The sequence below is a fragment of the Jaculus jaculus genome, chromosome 6 (genome assembly GCF_020740685.1).
Source record: "Jaculus jaculus isolate mJacJac1 chromosome 6, mJacJac1.mat.Y.cur, whole genome shotgun sequence".
In the NCBI taxonomy this organism is placed as follows: domain Eukaryota; kingdom Metazoa; phylum Chordata; class Mammalia; order Rodentia; family Dipodidae; genus Jaculus; species Jaculus jaculus.
The window spans coordinates 80,068,888-80,090,096 of record NC_059107.1 but is presented as its reverse complement, the minus strand read 5'-3'; the positions used below and the strand labels follow the sequence as shown (position 1 = coordinate 80,090,096).

At 38.8% G+C, this 21,209-nt stretch overlaps 1 protein-coding gene across 12 annotated transcripts in view; it reads left to right on the top strand.

Moving 5' to 3' along the window:
* Kif21a (kinesin family member 21A) overlaps positions 1-19,268 on the top strand; it is a 166,437-nt gene extending 147,169 nt beyond the window's left edge. For all 12 annotated transcript variants that reach the window (XM_004662178.3, XM_045151552.1, XM_045151555.1 and 9 more), the window contains 5 exons: positions 506-670; positions 3,838-3,955; positions 10,610-10,780; positions 12,214-12,413; positions 18,065-19,268. In XM_004662178.3, the coding sequence (XP_004662235.2) occupies positions 506-670; positions 3,838-3,955; positions 10,610-10,780; positions 12,214-12,413; positions 18,065-18,164 (754 nt within the window). In that variant the 3' untranslated portion in view covers positions 18,165-19,268. The remainder of the gene's footprint in view (positions 1-505; positions 671-3,837; positions 3,956-10,609; positions 10,781-12,213; positions 12,414-18,064) is intronic.
* The last annotated feature ends 1,941 nt before the right edge of the window (positions 19,269-21,209 follow it).

The following is a 21,209-nucleotide window of genomic DNA, read 5'->3' as shown; positions in this document are numbered from 1 at the left end:
TGCATCTGGCTAATGTGGGACCTGGGGAACCGAGCCTCGAACCGGGGTCCTTAGGCTTCACAGGCAAGCGCTTAACCGCTAAGCCATCTCTCCAGCCCCCAAAGTAATTCTTATATACAAATGGACTACTGGCAATCCAGGCCAACAGTGGGTGTGTGGAAAGTGCAGTAAGATTTATCTTTGACATCTAATCATTTCTGAAGTATGTTATAATCATCCCCCAGTTCAAAGTCTGGGATTTCTAGGGGTATGATATTTATGCGCATTAAGAGGCAGGGACCTCTAGCATTATAATAGACATGTACATTATGAGTTTCAGACAGTGTTGTCCTGCTTGATTCAGTCACGTATTCACATAGAATGTATTCACAGGTGTGACTACTTGGGTGCTGTGCTAGGCACAGGGCGTATGGAGACAAGAGCACATAGTTCCTGTTGTTACCTGCAGGATCCTTAGAAGTCTGCTGTCTTGAAATGTGACTTGTTTTGTTTTGTGTCTGTGAAGGTCTTCAGGCCAAGTTACTCTTGGAGACGCTTGCTCTTCTAGTAGCAGTCGGACAGTAGCCACTCCTTCTGGAGAGAATCAAATCAACCAAATTGCACTAAACCCAACCGGTACTTTCCTCTATGCTGCCTCTGGAAATGCTGTCAGAATGTGGGATCTTAAAAGGTAGGATTTTTAGAAAATACTTATGACACATATAACTTCAAATATTTATCATGTTAGGGCTGGAGAGATGGCTTAGCGGTTAAGCGCTTGCTTGTGAAGCCTAAGGACCCAGGTTCTAGGCTCGATTCCCCAGGACCCACATTAGCCAGATGCACAGGGGAGTGCACACGTCTGGAGTTAGTTTTCAGTGGCTGGAGGCCCTGGAACACCCATTGTCTGTCTGTCTGTCTCTCTCTCTCTCTCTCTCTCTCTCTCTCTCTCTCTCTCTCTCTGCCTCTTTCTCTTTCTGTCACTCTCAAATAAATAAATAAATAAACCAAAAAAATAAAAAAATTATCATGTTAATGCTTATAAAATCTAACTTTTATGATCTTAGAAGTAAATCAGTTTTAAATACAATACCTCTAAATGTCTCTTTTGTTCTCAATAAGAAGCTCATAATTTTTCCTTCCTTTAATTTCCGGTGCTGGTGGGAAAAGTGGATAGAGGAAAAATAGAATTATGGAATAGTCTCCTAATATTTGTCTACAAATTTTATTGTTAGGAAGAGTTGAAGATTTTCACCTAAGTTTCACTTACTTTTAAAAAAATTGTTGAACATCATTTAAAGATTTCAGTTTATAAAATTGATTTGACTTTGAGCACAAATCCTCACATAAGACATATAAAATTATGAATTATATTAGGAAGGTAAAGTCATTAAAAATAAAGAAAAATATCAAACATTTCATATCTACTTGATTTTTATTTGCTATTAAATGTTCAAGCTTTTAAAATAAGCTGTGCTTATTTTATCTTCCTTTCTAGTTCCTAACATTTTGGCAGCAGGAGAACATTCACTTGTTGTATAACAAATAGTTACTAAGCACTTACTACTATGACAGGCATTGCCCCAACATTATGGGAGGTACTGGGAATAAAGACTGAGCAAGATGTATGTTTTGTACCTTTTTGGAGCTTATATGGTAATAGGGGCCATCTATCATTTCACAGTACAGGGAACATAGTGATCTTGGAGTTTTTGTGCAGTAAAGGCTATTTATCTGTCTATAATTCAGGGAATACGATGTTTCACTCATCCAGAAAGAACTTTTCAGTGATAATACAAATGGATACTTATTTGAAAATGTTGAGTAAGCCTAGTATTATATAATACTATAAAGCATGACCAAAAAAGTACCATCCCCATAATTCATAAATAAGTAGATGATGGGGAGGAAAACACACTTCTCAATAGTGTATTAGGAATAAAATAAAATGACAACAGTTCTTATTTGTGAACATTTTTTAAAAAGGAGTCAAGGATGTTCCTAATTCTTAAGATATTACATTTGCTGGATGTGGTGGGGCACGCCTTTAATTCTAGCAATCAGGAGGCAGAGGTAGGAGGATCGTTGTGAGTTCGAGGCAACCCTGAGACTACATAGTGAATTCCAGGTCAGCTTGAGCCAAAGTGAGACCCTACCTCGAAAAACCAAAAAAAAAAAAAAAAAGATATTACATTTGACTTGTACAATGGAGGAAGGTTGTCAACATTATACAAAGCAGAAAAGATAGCAGCTTTTTTTTTTTTTTTTTTGTATTTTTGAGGTAGGTTCTCACTCTAGCCCAAGCTAACCTAGAATTTACTATATAGTTTCAAGCTGGCCATGAACTCAACAGCAGTCCTCTAGCTCTGCCTCCTGAGTGCCAGGATTAAAGGTGTGTGACACCACACCTGATAACAGCTTTTATTTTACTTATGGTTAGATCTTTTGATAGCTGGTTGATTTCAGTAACATGACTGAATCTAGAAGTATCCCAACAAGTGATTATAAGAATAGTTTTTAAAAACTTTTTAAAAACTTTTGTATTGTTTTTATTTATTTATCTGAGAAAGAGACAGAGACAGAGATTATGAATATGTGTACGCCAGGGCCTCATACTGCTGCAGACATACTCCAGATGCATGTACCACTTTGTGCATCTGGGTTTATGGAGGTACTTGGTAATCAAACCATGCCTGCCATGCTTTATAAGTAGACATATTTAATCATGAAACCATCTCTCTAGCCATGTAACTGTAATGTTAATATCCTGGAAGCTTAAGGCATTGATGTATTCTAGTCATTTTGTGGAAGGGGTATAATACAAATTCACTGTTACCTTCTGACAATTGATCTTGCACATTTTTTAGCAATGGTATCTTTCTGTTAGCTCAGTGAGAGCCCAAATGTGAGCTCAATTTATCTCCCCACCCAGCCTTGTAATTGTTAGCATTATAGATGTGTACTACTATACCACCTGATATTCTCTTCTACCAGTCAGCTGTCTGATCATTTTCATATTTACAATGGTTGATGAAATGGGACATCTATTTCCTGATATACAAATATGAGCATGTATGCCAGTGAAGTAATATGTATCTCTATATGTACATATGTGTATATATGTTTGTGTTTATTTTGTGTGAAAATTTATATACAACAAAATAATCTTCCTCTTCCAGTTTTATTTACTTTGTAAACAGTGATATCATTGTTTTATTTAAATATAAATTGGGTCATGAGCCTGTCATAAATTCAGAAATTTCATAGATTAAAGATTATCTAGGGGAATTAAGATTGGCTTTTAGTAATTTCTCAGAATTTTGCATCAGTTTTTATCTATTCTCTAAATTGTATTAATCAGCTTTGGAATAACTTACACTATATTACCATTCTTATGGAATATGTTAGTTTAGCCTTTTCTTTTTTTTCTTCTTCTTTCGCTCCTTCCTGTCTGCCTTCCTGCCTTCTAGGCAAACCTTTTTTAAGAGAGAGAGAGGTGGGGGACAGAGGGTGGAGGGGGAGAGAATTGGCATGCCAGGACTTAGCCTTCAGCCACTGCAGTGGGACTCCAGATACAGATGCATGTCCCCTCTTGTACGCATATGTGACCTTGTGCACTTATGTAACTGTTCATCTGGCTTATGTGGGAGTTGGCTTCACAGGCAAGTGCCTTAACTGCTAAGCCATTTCTCTATCCCAGCTTAGCCATTTCTATTTACTTTTCAAAATTGAGAGCTGAGATCAACAAAGAAAATTAGTGAATAACTTCATGAGCAAATAGGTATTACTGAGGTCTGGTCTTATGGCTCTGTCGTACTGAGAAATGTTTTCAACTGTCCTTTCTCTTCCTTTTTACAGGTTTCAGTCTACAGGAAAGTTGACTGGACACCTGGGCCCTGTTATGTGCCTAACTGTAGACCAGATTTCCAATGGACAAGATCTAATTATTACTGGCTCTAAGGATCACTACATCAAAGTATGTATTATATAAATTTGAATTACATTTTATTTCATGATGTTTTTAAATTTTATTTTTGACAATCTTTATACGTGTATATAATATATTTTGATTATTTTCCTTCCATTCCCTTCTCTCTCCCCACCCACTGAATTCTTTCTTGATCTCAGCTAGTCCTTCTATTTCATTGTCATGTGTTTGTGTGCATGCCTGCATGTTAACCACTGAGTTTAATCAGGGTTGCTTACATGAGCATAGATGGATGGGATATTTATCATCATATGTTTACCTGTGGCCATACCACAGAGAAAATTGTCTCCCTTAGCCTCAGAAACTCTTAACTGAAACCACTCCTCAGGGAGGGATGGGTGCCTCATGCCTTCCACCACCATCCTTGGCAGGATATAGATGGGTCCAATATTGTGCAGGTCTTGAATAGATCCACACAGCCACTGTGAACTCATGAATGCAATAGCCATGTCCCATCTGGGAGACGGCATTCCATAGCACTCCTTATCCGCTGGCTCTTACATTCTTTCTGCTCTCTCTTCTATGATGTTCCCCAGTAATTAGTGGTAATATAGATGTCTCATTTAGTGCTTAGCATTCAACAGTCACTTATTCTCAGAACTTTTAAGAAGTTTTGAGTCTCCCCAGTAGTCAGTGCAAAAGTAAACTTCTCTAACCAAAGCTGAAAATAGCACTAATCTTGGTGTGAATTTTTGTCCAGCCCGCACTAAGTTGTGAAAACAACTCCCTCCTTACTGCACTCTCAGCTTGGCTTGGCTCTGCTCTTCTGTCCTGGACTCAGCTTGGCAGGGTTCCATGCTGTGTAGAAGAGGGGAAAGTGGCTTCCTGTCATCTCTTGTGTTTCTGGAAAATAGTGCATGAGAGGGAAGATTGTAGAATGTTTCCTGGTAGTGGTCCCAAGGACTTGTTCTCTGCCTAGCTTCTAGTATGTGTGGGGAAAAGCACTTCCCCTCAGTGTCACTGCTTTTGCATGGGCAGTGCTGGAGAAGCACATTCAGGCTCTAGCTCTACATATCATATCATATCATATCATATCATATCATATCATATCATATCATATCATATCATATCATATCATATATTTACAAACCTATCATGCAGATGTGCAGTGCTCTCTCCTGCTTCTCAGCACAGAATACCTCGCCTAATAAGTTCCTTTACAGATTGGAATAGTCAGCTCCATGCTGCTGGGATGAACCTCCAACCAGACATAGTTTATGGGAAGAAGAGATTTATTTGAAGCGTACAGATCCAGAGGAAGTTCCTAATGGTGAAAGAGGTTGTTTTCTTTTCATAGATCTGAGCACAGAGACACCACCAAATAGCCAGCACCACACCAAAAGCAAGCAGCAAACCTCAGAGACTCAGAGCTCACTCTGCTTACCATAGGCTGGGATTTAGATCCACCCCCAGTGACACCCCATGACCCCTGCCAGTAGTGGGAGTCAGCCTGCTGGGGACAGAAGCTGCAAAGTCAATCTTAATAGCACCTGAGTCAATAGCGGGCACATCAAACTACTGCCACACAGATCTTGCCTCTAGCAAGAAAAAAAGCATATTGTACATTATCATGCCACTTTTCGTTCCCTGAGTTTGACGGAGGAGCCTTCTAATCCTCTATCATTACCCAGTCAAGTCCTAGTGATATTTTTGGAGTATTCCCTAATCTAAAGTTCCTTTCTCTGGGCTGAAGAGATTGTGTAGTAAGGCTCTTGCCAGCAAAGCCAAAGGACCCAGGTTTGATTCTCCACAACCGAGATAAGCCAAATACGCTAGGTAACACGTGTCTGGAATTTGCTTGCAGCGGCTGGAGGCCGTATATTGCCCATTCTCTCTCTCTCTCTTTATCTGTATCCTTCCCTTTTTCTCTGTCAAATAAATAAATAAAAACAAATTATTTTAAAGTCCCTTTCTCTGAACTAGTTTTCTTTTCCTGCTTTTCTACATTTTGACTTTAAAAAAATTTTTTTTTGGTTTATTTCTGTTTATTTATTTGAAAGTGACACACAGAGAGAGAGAGAATGGGCACACCTGGGCTTCCAGCCACTGCAAACGAACTCCAGACGCTTGTGCCCCCTTGTGCATCTGGCTAACGTGGGTCCTGGGGAATCGAGCCTCGAACTGGGGTCCTTAGGCTTCACAGGCAAGCGCTTAACCACTAAGCCATCTCTCCAGCCCTACATTTTGACTTTTTCTACAATCTTTTCTCCACTTATAGTTACTGATTTTGTATGGTTTTTTTAAAAAAAAAATTTTTATTTATTGTGAGCAAAAAGAAAGAGTGGGCATGCCGGGGCACCTTGCCAATGCTTGCGCCACTTTGTGAATCTAGCTTTATGTGGGTACTGGGGAATGGAACCAGGCTAGCAGGCTTTACAAGCAAGTGCCTTCAACCACTCAGCCATCTGCCCAGCCCTGTCCATTTGCTTGGAAACAGCATCTCATGTGATCAGGCCTTAAGTTTATCAGAGGGTAGCCCTTGAACCAATTCTATTGCTTTGTTAGTGTAGGGATAATGTGCCCAGGTTAATGCTAAGAATCAAGCCTCAGGCTTCAGGCAAGCTAGGCAATCACTCATCAAGTGAGCCATACCTTCAGCCTCTAAGTTTGTTATTGTTTAATCATGTTTTCTCATTTTCCACTGGAGATAAGGTTGGCAGGGGTTTTAAAAGATATTTTTGCCTATTCTTGACTTTTAATTGGATCTTGTCATATCCATCTTTTATTTTTTTAAGCTGGACTCTACCCAGCTTTATTAAAGATACCTTTCAAAAGTAGCCATGTTTTTTTTCAGACAGAATATGGCAAAATTTACAGTCTTTCAAACTCCCTCTTGGGTGGAACCAAAAGAGAAAACCTCTATAAACTCTGTTGAAGTCTCCATGAGATGCCAGAACAGGGGAAGTTTAGAGTGAGGGCTGACCTTTATATTGAGCATGTTTTTGAACAGGGAGAGTTTGGAATAAGGGCTGACCTTCATATTGAGCATGTTATTGAGCAGAAACTAGAGTGAGGGCTGACCTTCACAGTAAGCATGTTCTTTGACAGTTTTTCCCCAGCGCATCCTGACTTTAAAGAAATGAAATGGCAGAATTATCTTACAATCCATAATCTTTTTTTTTTTTTTAATTTTTTGTTTATTTATTTGAGAGCGACAGACATAGAGAGAAAGACAGATAGAGGGAGAGAGAGAATGGGCGCGCCAGGGCTTCCAGCCTCTGCAAACGAACTCCAGACGCGTGCGCCCCCTTGGGCATCTGGCTAACGTGGGACCTGGAGAACCGAGCCTCGAACCGGGGTCCTTAGGCTTCACAGGCAAGCGCTTAATCGCTAAGCCATCTCTCCAGCCCAGTCCATAATCTTTTAAGAAAGGATCCTGTGTTCCTTTGAGGCACACATCTCAGTGATGTTACTGCAAAGTACAGATCAGGTCCCAACAAATCTATGTTGATGGTGGAAGGGGAGCGCAGTAAAATAAATTTTAATGAATGAGTTTTCTCATGCCATAAGGTATTCTAAGGTGGCTTTGTGTCAACATCAGAAATCCCTCCTCCTTGGACCTAAGAGGAATCTTTCAAAACTAGTAGGGAAAGGTGGTTTCCCCACTAGTCTAGCTTGGGAGATATTTTGTTAGTGACACATGCTCCCTTGCCCCACCAAAAATAAAAAGGAATTTTTCAGTGTGCTAACTGCAAAGGTCTAAAAATTAAAACAATATCTTGCATGTTCATAAAACTTGATAAAAATAATATTGAAATTGCATAGTGTGTAGAAGCCCACAGTTATCAAAGTGCACATTGGCATCCTTAGCATCTTCATTGTTCTGGTTGGGCATCTTCATGTTCCTCAGGCTGTTCCCTTCCATGCCAGCATCAGCTTCCTCTTTTTCCCTTTGGTCCCTTCTTTGCAGGGGCTTTTTAGGTTGACGTTCTGGTTTGAAAAAGCCAGCTTAGCAGACAGCCTTGTGGACCTACTCGAGGCTTGTCTTTATCCTTGGTTTATCTCCCTTAGTGTGTCCATCATCCTGTTTTATGGGCATGGTGGCAGTTGGGGGTAGGGAAGTGTGGGCACTGAACATGGGGCAGCAGTGAGTAGCTTTGGTTTTCCCCAGGTTTGAGGGTGGGATGTAGGTGCCGCATGTGGGGATGCATGGCTTTTGTCACTGCAGGAGTTTGTCTCCGTTTCATAGTGCTTACTTTTATTATTTTAAAAATTAAATCATTAACTTTTTTTTTTAAGACACAGAGAGAAAGAGAGAATGGGTGTTGCAGTCCGGTTCGCATTGCTGGTAGAAATCACCCAACCAAGAGTAGCTTCTGGGAAAAAGAGGTTTATTTGGCTTACAGGCTCGAGGGGAAGCTCCATGATGGCAGGGGAAAACGATGGCATGAGCAGAGGGTGGACATCACCCCCTGGCCAACAGAAGATGGACCACAGCAACAGGAGGGTGTGCCAAACACTGGCATGGGGAAACTGGCTATAAAGCCCATAAGCCCGCCCCCAACAATACACTCCCTCCAGGAGGCATTAATTCCCAAATATCCATCAGCTGGGAACCTAGCATTCAGAACACCTAAGTTTATGGGGGACACCTGAATCAAACCACCACAATGGGTGTACCAGGGCTTCCAGCCACTGCCAATGAACTCCAGCCACATGCGCCTCCCCCCCTTGTGTATCTGGCTAATGTGTGTCCTGGGGAATTGAACCTGGGTCCTTTGGCTTTGCAGGCAAACGCCATAACTGCTAAGCCATCCCTCCAGCCCAAATTAAGTCATTATCTTTTATTCTGAGCATACTATGGCCTTTAGTCTTTTATAAAATTAGTTGGTGAGGGCAGGTGCATACTGTGATTTAAGAAATGCTACATTTGAGATAGTAATAGAGCACTTCTATAGTGCAGGCCAGCAGGCTGTTAGAGGATGCAAGTCACAGCACAGTGTAAAGTAAGATGAGAGGTACAGATTTTTGAGCAACTCAACACAGAAGCAAATGCTCAAGAAGTTAAGAATTGAGGGATTAGGCAAAAGAGAGTTGATTAAGACAGCCTGAGGAAATGCCTTTAGGAACAATAGGAATAAAAAAAAGATAATATGATCAGAAAGAAATGTAGGAAATATAAGTGCTTTTTCTATAATTAAAAATATGATTTAGATCTTGAGAGATGGCTTGTCTGTTAAGGCAGTTGCCTGTGAAGCCTAAGGACCCTGGTTTGATGCCTCAGTACCCATGAAAGCCAGATGCACATGGTGGCACATACAACTGGAATTCATTTGCAGTGGCTGAAGGTCCCGGTGAGCCCATTCTCTCTTTCTCTCTGCCTTTTTCTCAATTAAGTAAAAGTAATTTAAAAATTATTTATTTATTTGGTGGGGAGGCATGGAGCCATGTGGAGGTCAGAGGACAATGTTTGGGTCAGGTCAGCCCTTGCCTTCCCCCTGAAATAAGGCAGAGTCATTGTGGCCACTGTTTGTTAGCCTCTGGAAAATTCTCTGTCTATCTTCCTTTCTTGCTAGAGGCTCACAAGGATTATTTAATCCCACCACAGCTTCTGGCTTTTTAAAAAAAAAAAAATTGTTTTGTTTTATTTATTTATTTGAGAGCAACAGAGAGAGAGAAAGAGGCAGATATATATATAGAGAGAGAGAGAATGGGCACCCCAGGGCCTCCAGCCACTGCAAACGAACTCCAGACACATGTGCCCCCTTGTGCATCTGGCTTACATGGGTCCTGGGGATTTGAACCTAGAACCGGGGTCCTTAGGCTCCACAGGCAAACACTTAACTGCTAAGCCATCTCTCCAGCCCAGCTTCTGGCTTTTTAAATGGGGTCTGCTGATTTGAACTCGGGTACTCAGAATTGTACAGCACCTACCTTATCCACTGAGCCATCTCCCCAGCCTCTTTTTCTACAAATTTTGATCCAGAAATGAGAGGTGAATTAATGACTTGAAAATAAAACTCAAGAGAAAAGGGTTTTATATTTTCAAGACTTGAACTATTTCAATGTTTTATATGGGACAGCTGGAGAGGGAAAATGATGATGGCAGTGGAGGCAGTTGAAGGTATGGGAGTAGGAGCAGGTCATGGATATGAACTTTGGTGGTCAAGTACATGCTAGCCTCTGAAGAAGGGAAGGGCACAAAACTCTGTTAGGAGATAGAAGAAAACTTTTAGAATGGAAGAGATACCACAAAGTGTACTTTTAATTACAAAATCATTTTTAGGAAAGTACAAGGATGTTGGCCAAGAGAGGTGAGAGTAACTGAGGTAAATGATAAGGTTTTGAAGAGCCACTTGGGGATGACATCCAGGACTGAAGAGCTACTTAATTTGATTAAATAACATCATATTGTTTATTTCAGTTTCAAATGGTTTGATATATAATATTTTGATTATTGAATATATTATTTGTTTATTCATACATGAAAAACATATTTGCTTTTTTTAAAGCTTGCAAATGTGAAAACATGTATGTATGATATGTAAGCAAAATTAGTGTGAAATAAGGTCTCAAATTCATCATAGGTGTTATTCATATGTCAATGTAGTTCACAGATTCTGTTGAACATATGTGGGTATACTCACATGAAGGTGTTTATTTAAAAGTTAAATAGGATAACTTTCTGCTTCTTTATTTTAGATGTTTGATGTAAGTGAAGGGGCTCTTGGAACTGTGAGTCCCACCCACAATTTTGAGCCCCCCCATTATGATGGCATAGAATCACTAACCATTCAAGGAGATAATCTATTTAGTGGATCCAGAGACAATGGAATCAAAAAATGGGACTTAGCTCAAAAAGACCTCCTTCAGGTAATTCGGAGCCTTCCCATGATGTGGAGTGGCTATTTCCAAACCACACAGTGGTCTATCCAGGAACATGGGCAATTTCTATGTGGATTTTTATTTAAGGATAATATTAATCAGGGTTTTCTCATATTGCTTTTTTTTTTTTTTTTTTTTGGTCACCAGTTACCAGTTACTAACTGGATGAAGAGAACAGTTCAACACTTAATGCTAGATAAGAGAAGACAGTAGCAAGAGTTGAAAGATCTGGAATTTCTGCTTATTTGTATATATAAAATATAGCCAGCCTTGGAGTGGACAGTTGAAGTTGTTCATTTCTTTATGTACTTACATTTCAAAGGGTACAGTTAACCTGAGGTCAAGAGTAATATAAATGATTCTTTAGTTATCAGAACATTTTCATGAGCTCAGGAGGTGATGCTTTCATGTCTTATAGGATAAAAATTGGGCTATAGGATTGTGCTAATAAATTCAAATGTTGATATTTTACTAACTCCCAGGTGAAGAAATTAGGTAAAAGGTGAAGTTGTCCCAATTTTAATGTTTTCCTTATATATGTTGCACTGTGTATCTATAAAGATTTATTATAGATTCTCTTTCTTGCTTATACCCAGGAGGCAAATGAAGTGAACAAGCAGTATGAATGTTAATAGGCAAATGATGGCATTACATTCAGAAGCTTCCTTCCTTAGACATGCATTCATGGTTGTGGTTTTCATATTGTCAAAATAAATATGTTTATAAATATATATAATCAAATAATATTTCTTATAACTTTTTGTTCATCATCAAATGTATAGATTAGCTACAAAAAAACTTTAAGCTTCTATGTTCTCTACCAATGATTTCATGAGTCAGTCTTCATAACCTGCTTATCTGTTTGTAGTCTTCAAATTTGCTTTATTACATACATTTTAGATAAAGGAGAGATAGCTACTGCTGATGAGGAGAATATGTTATTTTTTTTAAAAAAATTAGGGGCTGGAAAGATTGCTCAACAGTTAAAGTGCTTGCTTGCCAAGACTGACAACCTGGATTTGATTTTCTAGTACCCATGTAAAGTTAGATGCACAAAGTAGCACATGCATCTGGACTTCTTTTACAGTGGCAGGAGGCCCTGGCATGTCCATAGTCATCCATTTATTCATATTCTCTCTGTCCCTCTCTGAAAGTAAGTAAAAATATTTTAAATTTCTGTGGATTGTCTTAAATTTTTAGTTTCTACAGATTACTAATATTATAGGTTTCTCAAACAGATAATGATGAAAATTAGGGAGTAATTATAAACTTATTTCTTTGATCAGTGAGTGATTGTATGGAAAAAATTCAGCACCCCAAATACTGAGTTATATCAAAATAGGTATTTATATTAATTTTGGTATGACCATGTCAGTTCTGGAAGATTCTCTTAAAGTGCTTATTTCCCCTTTCTCTCTCAGCAAGTCCCAAATGCACATAAGGACTGGGTCTGTGCCCTGGGCTTGGTACCAGGGCATCCGGTTTTACTCAGCGGTTGCAGAGGAGGCATTTTGAAACTCTGGAACATGGATACTTTTGTGCCAGTTGGAGAGATGAAGGGTCATGACAGTCCTATCAACGCCATATGTACAAATTCCACTCATATTTTCACTGCAGCTGAGTAAGTTTGCCCGTCCTACCTCTTCTGTTCTTATTGGTTGCGTGTGCTCAGATATAACAAATACTTTAAACTATAAATATGTATAACATTGAACAAAGAGAATCATTCCTGTATCACATCTGTTTTAAGGTGCCTAATTTATTTATTTTATTTATTTATTTTTGAGATGTGGTCTCACTGTATAGCCCAGGCTGGCCTGGAACTCATGATTATCCTCATTTAATTTCCTGAGTGGTAGGATTGCAGGGATGTGCCATCAAACTTGGCTGCTGTGTGTATGTGTGTGTGTGTGTGTGTGTGTGTGTGTGTGTGTGTGTGTGTGTGAGAGAGAGAGAGAGAGAGAGAGAGAGAGAGAGAGAGAGAGAGAAGAATTTGGTGTATTGGGCTGGAGAGATGGCTTAGCGGTTAAGCGCTTGCCTGTGAAGCCTAAGGACCCTGGTTTGAGGTTCTATTCCCCAGGACCCACGTTAGCCAGATGCACAAGGGGGCGCACGTGTCTGGAGTTTGTTTTCAGTGGCTGGAGGCTCTGGCGTGCCCAATTCTCTCTCTCTCTGTATCTGTCTGCCTTTCTTGATCTGTCTGTTGTTCTCAAATAAATAATAACAAATGAACAAAAAAATTTTTAAATAAAAAAAAGAATTTGTTTACAGATGTTCGCACTCCATGTGGTCTAAGTAAGGTAGACAGAGGAAGATGTTGAGTGTTGTCTTCTATCACTCTTCACCCTTTTTTCCCTGAAACAGTTTTGTGCTGAGCCTGCAGCTTGCCAAGTTTTGATTAAAAGCAGCCAGCTCCCACACTCTTCCTGTCTCTGCCTTCCTCAGCACTGGTTACAGGCATATGCAGCCTCCTCAGCATTTTTATGTGCGCCTAAGGATCAAGCTCAGGTCTTTGTGCTTGCCCAGCATGCACTTCTACCTGCTGAGCCATCTCCTTGGCCCTCTAACAGATATTTTTTATACTCACTGAGAACACTGAACTCAGGCTTCTCGAGTTTTACCATAGTGTTCATGCTCTGTATATCAGGAAGTCTATAGCTAGATCTTTTCTTGATGACTTAATGAATAATTGCTAATGTTTTCTGTTCAGAGAAAGGCAATAAATTTGCAATTCTTCATGTTTAAGACAAACTACTTCTAAAATCTCCATGCATCTTCCTTTCTTTAAAATATAAATAGGTAGTGGTAACCTTCTACTTCTTCCCTCCTCTGGATGGCTGAACTAATTGGTTCCTTTGTTTGGTTGTTTACTTGAAATGACTCCCTGTTGTCAGACACTGCTCTAGACTGAGGAGAACAGATGCAAACTCTACTTTCTACCACAACAGGAAGGATCAGAGAGGACATAAGTGAGTGAGTGCAATGATGAAAAGTGGTGCAAGCACAGGGTTACTAAACAGTGGGCAGAGATGGCTTCACTAAGATATGGTATTTAGGAAGATGCTCAAAGGAGGTAGAATAATGGTGTGATCATTAAATATGGATTGCACTTGACACTATCCAGTATGATTTTTTTCCTGCTGCTTCTCAGAGTAGAAACTAGACTGCGTGTGCTTTGCTTATAGCTCAGTTCTAGATTTTTAGTTAAGCCCCAGCCCTCACAAATGCCAGGCAACTGCTGTAACAGCTATTCCCCGGCTCAGGTGATGATTAGTATGCTTTCATGATGCTTTTGTCCAACATGCACTTCTTTCTTGATGCTCTCTACTTTTGCTTATTTACTTGCTTAATTACTTACCCCTTAGTAATTTACTGAAAATCATACTCCTAAGTTGTGGGACATGAAAAAATAAGACTGCCTTGTTATCACTAAGGCCTGGAAGTTGATGTGTGATATGAGCTATTCTAATGTCCCATTCATAAGATCCTACTTTTGAAAATTGAAACATTTTTACAGTTTACCCAAGGTATGTTGGATGTAAATATACTTTCTACAGCTATCCAAAAACATAGGAAAATAACTAATAAAAATCGAAAAATTCAAAGCCCCTACCTGACTTTTGGGTTGGCATTAGAGATGGAACCCAGAGCCTTGAATATGTTAGGCAAGTACTGTACTATTGAGCTACATTTCTAGTCCTCTAGTCCAGAAGACCTATTTTATTTTATTTATGTGCTTACGTTGGTATGTGTGTGGCATATGTACATGCACATATGTGGATGTCAAAGGAGAATGTTGGGCATCCTTTCTTCTTTGCCTGCATATTTCCTAGAGACAGTCTTTCATTCAACCCAGAGCTGCTGTTTTTGGTCAGCAAGACCCAGTGATTGTGTGGTCTCTGCCCATTGTTCCCCTGCAGAATGGGATTACAGATGTTCATGGCCATGCCCAGCTGTTTTCTTTTAAATGCAGGTTCTGGGAAATTGAATTCAGGAGGTCTCAGGTCTTCATGGTTATATGACAAGCCCTCTTACTCATGGGGCCATCTTCTCAGCCCCCAAAGGCCTATTTTAAAATGGGTTCTATTTATTTATTAAACATAGTATCTGTAAGATATTTTTAAGTGGCTTACTTGTATTAACTCACTCAGTCCTGATAAAAGCATTGGAAAATAAGTATTATTATAATCTTTGTTTTACAGGTAGGACAAGTGAGATAATTTATCATTTAAAATCTTTTTATGTTCATTCTGTTATATTTGTTGTTTCTGGCTATGGAAGCATTAAGGGATGTGATTCCTGGTCATATTTTTTCCTGCTTTTTTATGTCAAGTAATTTTTAAAATTAAGTTTGGAGTATTATGGCTGTGTTTCATCTTTTGAAGGCAGGTTGAGAGTCGCCTTCACAATAGGGCTAGTTAATTTTTCTCATCATATTTGTCTTCTCTAGTTGCTACTGCCCACAGGAATTCAGTAACATTCTTCTGGTCAGAACTTGAGCTCATCATAGTTCCCTTTGTTGTTATCATTTCATTTTCACCAACCTAGCTTGTTTTTGTCACATGACAGTATCACATTACTCATGGAGGACTTGGCTCTCAAAAGATTTAGGGACATCCTCTCGATATATAGAAAGTTATTTCCTTGGGCAGATCTCTCTGCAGAATTTCAGACTTTGTTTTTATCTTTTCAGCTCTGATTCTGTGGTTTTCTGTGTGGTCATTCTTGCTGTGCTGTGTGATTTTGAGAATTTTCCAGGCATAAAGGCAGAGCTATCAGAAAGTTAATTCCCATGTTCCTTTTCTTGGTGATCATAGCCCAGTATGCCTTACTCAATGTCTGAAAATAGTTGTTCTTTATCTGTCAAGTTTTCTCTTTATCTGCAATGGAAGAGTTGACCTGCAAGTTTCTGTCACAGCTAATAGTGGAGATTCACTTCTCTTAAATTGTGTATCCAGAGCTGAACTTCTGATCTTTCTCCTAAAAAGTCTACGTACACTATAATCTTCTAGGACTTTCTTTGTCTTTTATTTATTCATGGTAGGACCCTTAATTTTTCCCTTTCTTTTATATGCCAAGAGGGTATAGGGTTTTTTTGAGTTGTAGGGTGGGGGTGTACATGAATATCATTGGGTGTCCTCCTCTATCTCTTTTCTGCCTTATTTCCTCAAAACAGAGTCTGTTACTGAACCTGGACCTCACTGCTTTTCAGTTAGACTGTCTGACCAAGGAGCCTCAGGGATAACTCCTTCTCCACCAGCTTAGTGCTGGAGTTACAGACAAGTACAACTATGTTTGTTTTTTTGAGTGGGGGGTTGCTAGGAATTGAACTCAGATTTTTGCTCAGCAAGAAGTCTTGACCACTAATCCCTAGCCTCAGATTTCAGTTGAAAAATATTGTTTTGAAAAGTGTATCCTGGGCTGGAGAGATGGCTTAGCAGTTAAGGCAGTTGCCTGCAAAGCCAAAGGACCCAGGTTCGATTCCCCAAGAGCCATGAAAGTCAGATGCATAAGGTGGTACATGCATCTGGAGTTCACTTGCAATGGCTGGAGGCCATGATGTGCCTATTCTCTCTCTCTCTCTCTCCCCCGCTTCCTCTCTCCCTCCCTCCCTCCTTCTCTCTCTCTCTCTCTCTTTTTCACTCTCTCTCTCAAATAAATAAGAAATTTTTTAAAAAGAAAGAAAAATATATCCCAGCCACCTAAGACAGTTATTAACATAACAGGTTCTGTTTAAACATTTGCAGAGAGATAAATAAGTGGAATGGCTGAAAAACTATGTAAAAAAGCATCTCCTATTGCTCTTTTCCATGTATGTGAAATGTATGGATAAAAAGAAAAATAACTTGTCCATGCATGTGAGCTGTGTGGATGGAGAGATGATAACTTGGCCATGCATGTGAGCTGTGTGAATAAAATCAAGAAAGCCTAGTTGTCATTAACCCTGCCTTCACCATGTTACCACCTAATTCCGTTTTTCTTGGAATTTTCAACTTGATAATCTCTTAGGTGACTTTGCATATACAATTCATTCTGTGCAATTTCATCATTTTTTTTGTGTGTCAAATGATTATATAGTGATTGGCCCAGTAACCATATGCTAGGTAAAAGAAAAAATCTGGGACATAATATTCTCCCTACCCCTTTTTAAAATATCTTAGTTTTACTTATTTGATAGCGAGAAAGAAAGAGGTTCAGAGAGAGAGAGAGAGAGAGAGAGGGAGGGAGAGAGAATGAATGAATGAGAATGGGTGCATCAGGGCCTCCAACTGCTGTAAATGAACTCCAGATGCATGCACTGCCTTGTGCATCTGTCTTATATGAGTCCTGGAGAATCTAACCTAAGTCCTTTGGCTTTGCAGGCAAGCGTCTTAACTGCTAAGCCATCTCTGTAGCCCACCCACCCCTTTTTTGAATGTATTTTTAAAATTTCTAATTGACAAGTGTTATATTTATGGGGTAATAGAAATATTTTAATTTCTATATTCTATATTAGATGGATTATTAATCCACTTCTTCCAAGGCCTCTGGCTTTTTTTATAGACAGATTTGCTGAATTCACTCAAAGAGTTCTTCATGTAAACTTTATCCAGTTCCACTCTGCCCAGAAGCCCCACTATGTCCTTCCTCTGGGCTGTTGTGCTCAATGATTAAAATGACAAGTACAAGTCCAGATCCAGAGTTTAGAGTGTGGAGCTCTGGACCAGATGGAACAGATTCACATCTCACCTCTTTGTCATTTATTTTGTGACCTGGGCCACTATTTCCTCATGAATAACAAATTCCCAGTACTCCCAGCTACTGAGAAACAGACATTTTTGTTGTTGTTTTTTTGAGGTAGGGTCTCACTCTGGTCCAGGCTGACCTGGAATTAACTCTGTCATCTCAGGGTGGCCTTGAACTCATGGCAATCCTCCTACCTCTGCCTCCCGAGTGCTGGGATTAAAGGCGTGTGCCACCACGCCCGACTGAGAAACAGACATTTTAAAACCAGTCTAGGCAACACAGTGAGACTATCTCAAAGAAAACAATATATTGTAACAATACCTACCTGTAGTAGTAGTCAAATGGAATTAAATATGTTAATGTTAATGAAAGGCATATAGTGACAATGTCTGATACAAGTAACTTCTATATATGCTAGTATCTTTTAATATATGCTTGTTTTCTCTGCAACAATGTATATTTTTACTTAAAGGACCATTTAGGAAATGTTTTCATAAGTAATTCTGATTCTGCTCATATGGATATTTTAAATTTATTATTTTGCAGTGATCGAACTGTAAGAATTTGGAAGGCTCGCAACTTGCAAGATGGTCAGATCTCTGACATGAGTGATCTTGGAGAAGATATTGCCAGTAATTTAACATGAATGAAATTAAGTCATAAACTGAATACTGTGATTATGCTCTATGTTCCTTATTTAAAATGTTGTCCTGGAATTATTATTAATGGGATTAACTGGAAATTATATCTCAATCCATCTGCTGAATATAAATGTAATAAAAGTGTGTGCTTAATTTCAATATCAATCCATATGATTCCTGCAATTGATATAATGCCTGAATTGCACTTATATTGTGTCTGGATTTTTTTTTTTTTTTGGCCTAGCTATAAATAGACACCTTCAAATTATTTGAGTTACCATTATCTACTTTTGTGCAGTTGGAATATATGCTCAGAATATAATACTTGTTAACTCATTCATACAGTGCGTTCAAATGACGTACATAGTTAAATGTATCAGTACCATTAGTCAAATTGTGGTCCACTAGTCACAGATTCCTATCAGTATATAGAGAATAGAGGGTTTCAAATTTCAAAGTTCTTTTAGTATAATGGAAACAATAAAATATGGAGGATGTTAATTGATTTCTCATAATTGACCTTAATCTGTTAACAAAGGATGTTTTAATGTTTTGTGTTAAATGTTGGCATTTTACTGTATTGACAAAAAAAAATGCCTTTGTGTGCTTCCTTCTGTGCTCAGGACTTAATGCTGATGAATTGTTTTTATTAGTGCTGGGCTTAATGTTCTGTGATGTTGTAACAGAAAGATATGTTGATCTATTTTCCTATGGAGTTAACTTCTATTATCACCTTTTAATTTCTTTTTTAATAGTAGTTTCCTTCTTTATCTAATTTTTATATGCTGCTAAATATATTTTAAATATACTGTGTTTGCACAGCTTGGTAACTATGATAAGGACTATTATTATTTGTGGTGGGAAAAACTGTAAATAGGTAGATTGTAATGAGAGACTATCTTGCATTGTGCCTGTATGAATTTTTAAATGATTTTGAAGGATGTATAATTTATCTCTCTGCTCAGAATATTAATTTGTAAATTCTGTCACTTAATTTTTTGTAGATGTTATAACATTTGAAAATATTGTCTTATGTGATTTTTTTCAGTGAAAGTATTTGCTTGTAAATGAAAGCTCAGCTAGTGCTTAAATAAATGTGTTGCTATAAATTTTTTTATTTTATTGTTTTTCCTTATTATAATTAAATTGCCAGTATTGGTAAAAACTTTTATCTGTGTGTTGCAAAAGGAAAGCCTGCTTTAGTTATCTAGCAGTTCCCTTCTTTGCTTATGAGACATGAAATACTGTTGAATAATTTATGCTGTAACCTCATCATGATGAACCATGGAAAATCTCTTTGAATAAATTAAATCAACAGATGTAATGTGGAGATTTGAACTACGTAATAAAATAAATGGAAAATTACTATGGTGACTGCTCAGGCGGTGGTGGCTTACCTGCCTGCAGAGAGGAAGTGGCTGGTATTACTGTAGCTGAGCTGAGCCGAGCTGAGCAGGCGGAGGGGCTACAGAATGTGCTTCTGGTCTTCTAGTGGTGTGCTGGTTTTGACTGAGGTCCAGAATGTTACTTCTTTGCTGTTTGTTAAATGCACATATGTTTCTCTACCCTCCCTTAAATAAACGAACTGTTCTATAGAAAAATATTTTTTAAAAATTTAAGGAAGATACTTGCTTATGAAGCCAAAGCTAATCTAGGAAGGGTGGTTTATGCCTATAATCCCAGGCTAAGGTAGGAAGATTGCCATGAGTTTCAAGGCCAGCCTTGAAGACAGAGTGAGTTCCAGTTCAACCTGGGCAAATGTAAGATCCTGCTTCAACAAAATTATGTTTTGGGGAAAAAAAAAAAAAAAAAGAAGCAAGGGAGGGAAGGAAGGAGGGAACAAAACTTTGTTTACTCTGCAATTTTGCTTCATTCCATAAGAAGAGACCTGGAAGAGAACCAGGACCTATTTCAAGTCTCTTGGAGTGTTTCTTTTTGCAGAAATTGGCAGCTCATTAGTTTCACAATTCTTTTTGTAGATGTCTATTGAATGTATAGTATATAAAATAAAATAGCAAAAAATAAATAGTAAAATCAAGGTGACACTTGCCTTTTAAGTGTAGACACACAATAAAAGAGGACTTCTGTCATGGCTCAATAAGTGCTCAGATGGATAAACCTGGCTGTTTTCATGGCTGCTGGATGTGGGCAGTCCTGGCTGAAGTCCAGCTAGAAGCCTTGAAACTGTTTGCTTATGCCAAATACAAAGCCTAGTACCTAGATTACTTTTTAAGATGCTTCTCAGTTTATAGGCAGACTTTTATAAAAAATTAAAAGCATCTGCATGTAATAAATTGCCCAATGCTGCAGTTCCTTTTCTTTAATTTTTAGAGCAAGGGAAAGACAGAGAGAGAAAGAGAGAGAGAATTGGTATGCTAGGGCCTCAGCAACTACAATCCAAGTCCAGATGCCAGCACCACCTAGTGGTCATGTGCAATCTTGTGCTTGCCTCACCTTTGTGCTTCTTACATGACATCTGGAGAGTTGAACATGGGTCCTCAGGCTTTGCAGGCAAGTGCCTTAACAGCTAAGCCATCTCTACAGCCCATGCTGTGGTTTCTTACTTTTCCTTCCTCACTTGGTTCTAGATCTTAAGCTAAAAGTCATTTCAAATTCTGTTTTCCTGCTCAGAATAGGTTATTATCTTGCTGTGGTTTGGGGGATTTGATTTGATAACTACTGTTCAGTTGCACATAATTGGGTGTATCAGTTACTTTATTGTCTCTGGGTCAAAATACCTAACTACAGGCAGCTTAAGGAAGGAAAGAAGGTGAAGTCCATCTTGGTAGTGAAAACATGGCAGGGCAGGAAGCTAATGTCACTTGATCACATCAGTAAAAAGGAAGTAGAGAAAGAACAGCAAGCAGGGCCAGGCTGTGACACCTCAAGGCACTCTCACAGTAACACACTTCTTCCAGTAAGGCTCTACCTCCTAAAGATCCCACAACTTTCCCAAAGAGTGCCACTTTGCTGGGGACCAAGTGTTCAAACACATGAGGCTGTTATGTTCAAGCCACTAAGTTGAGATTTTGCAGTTTACATATAATAAA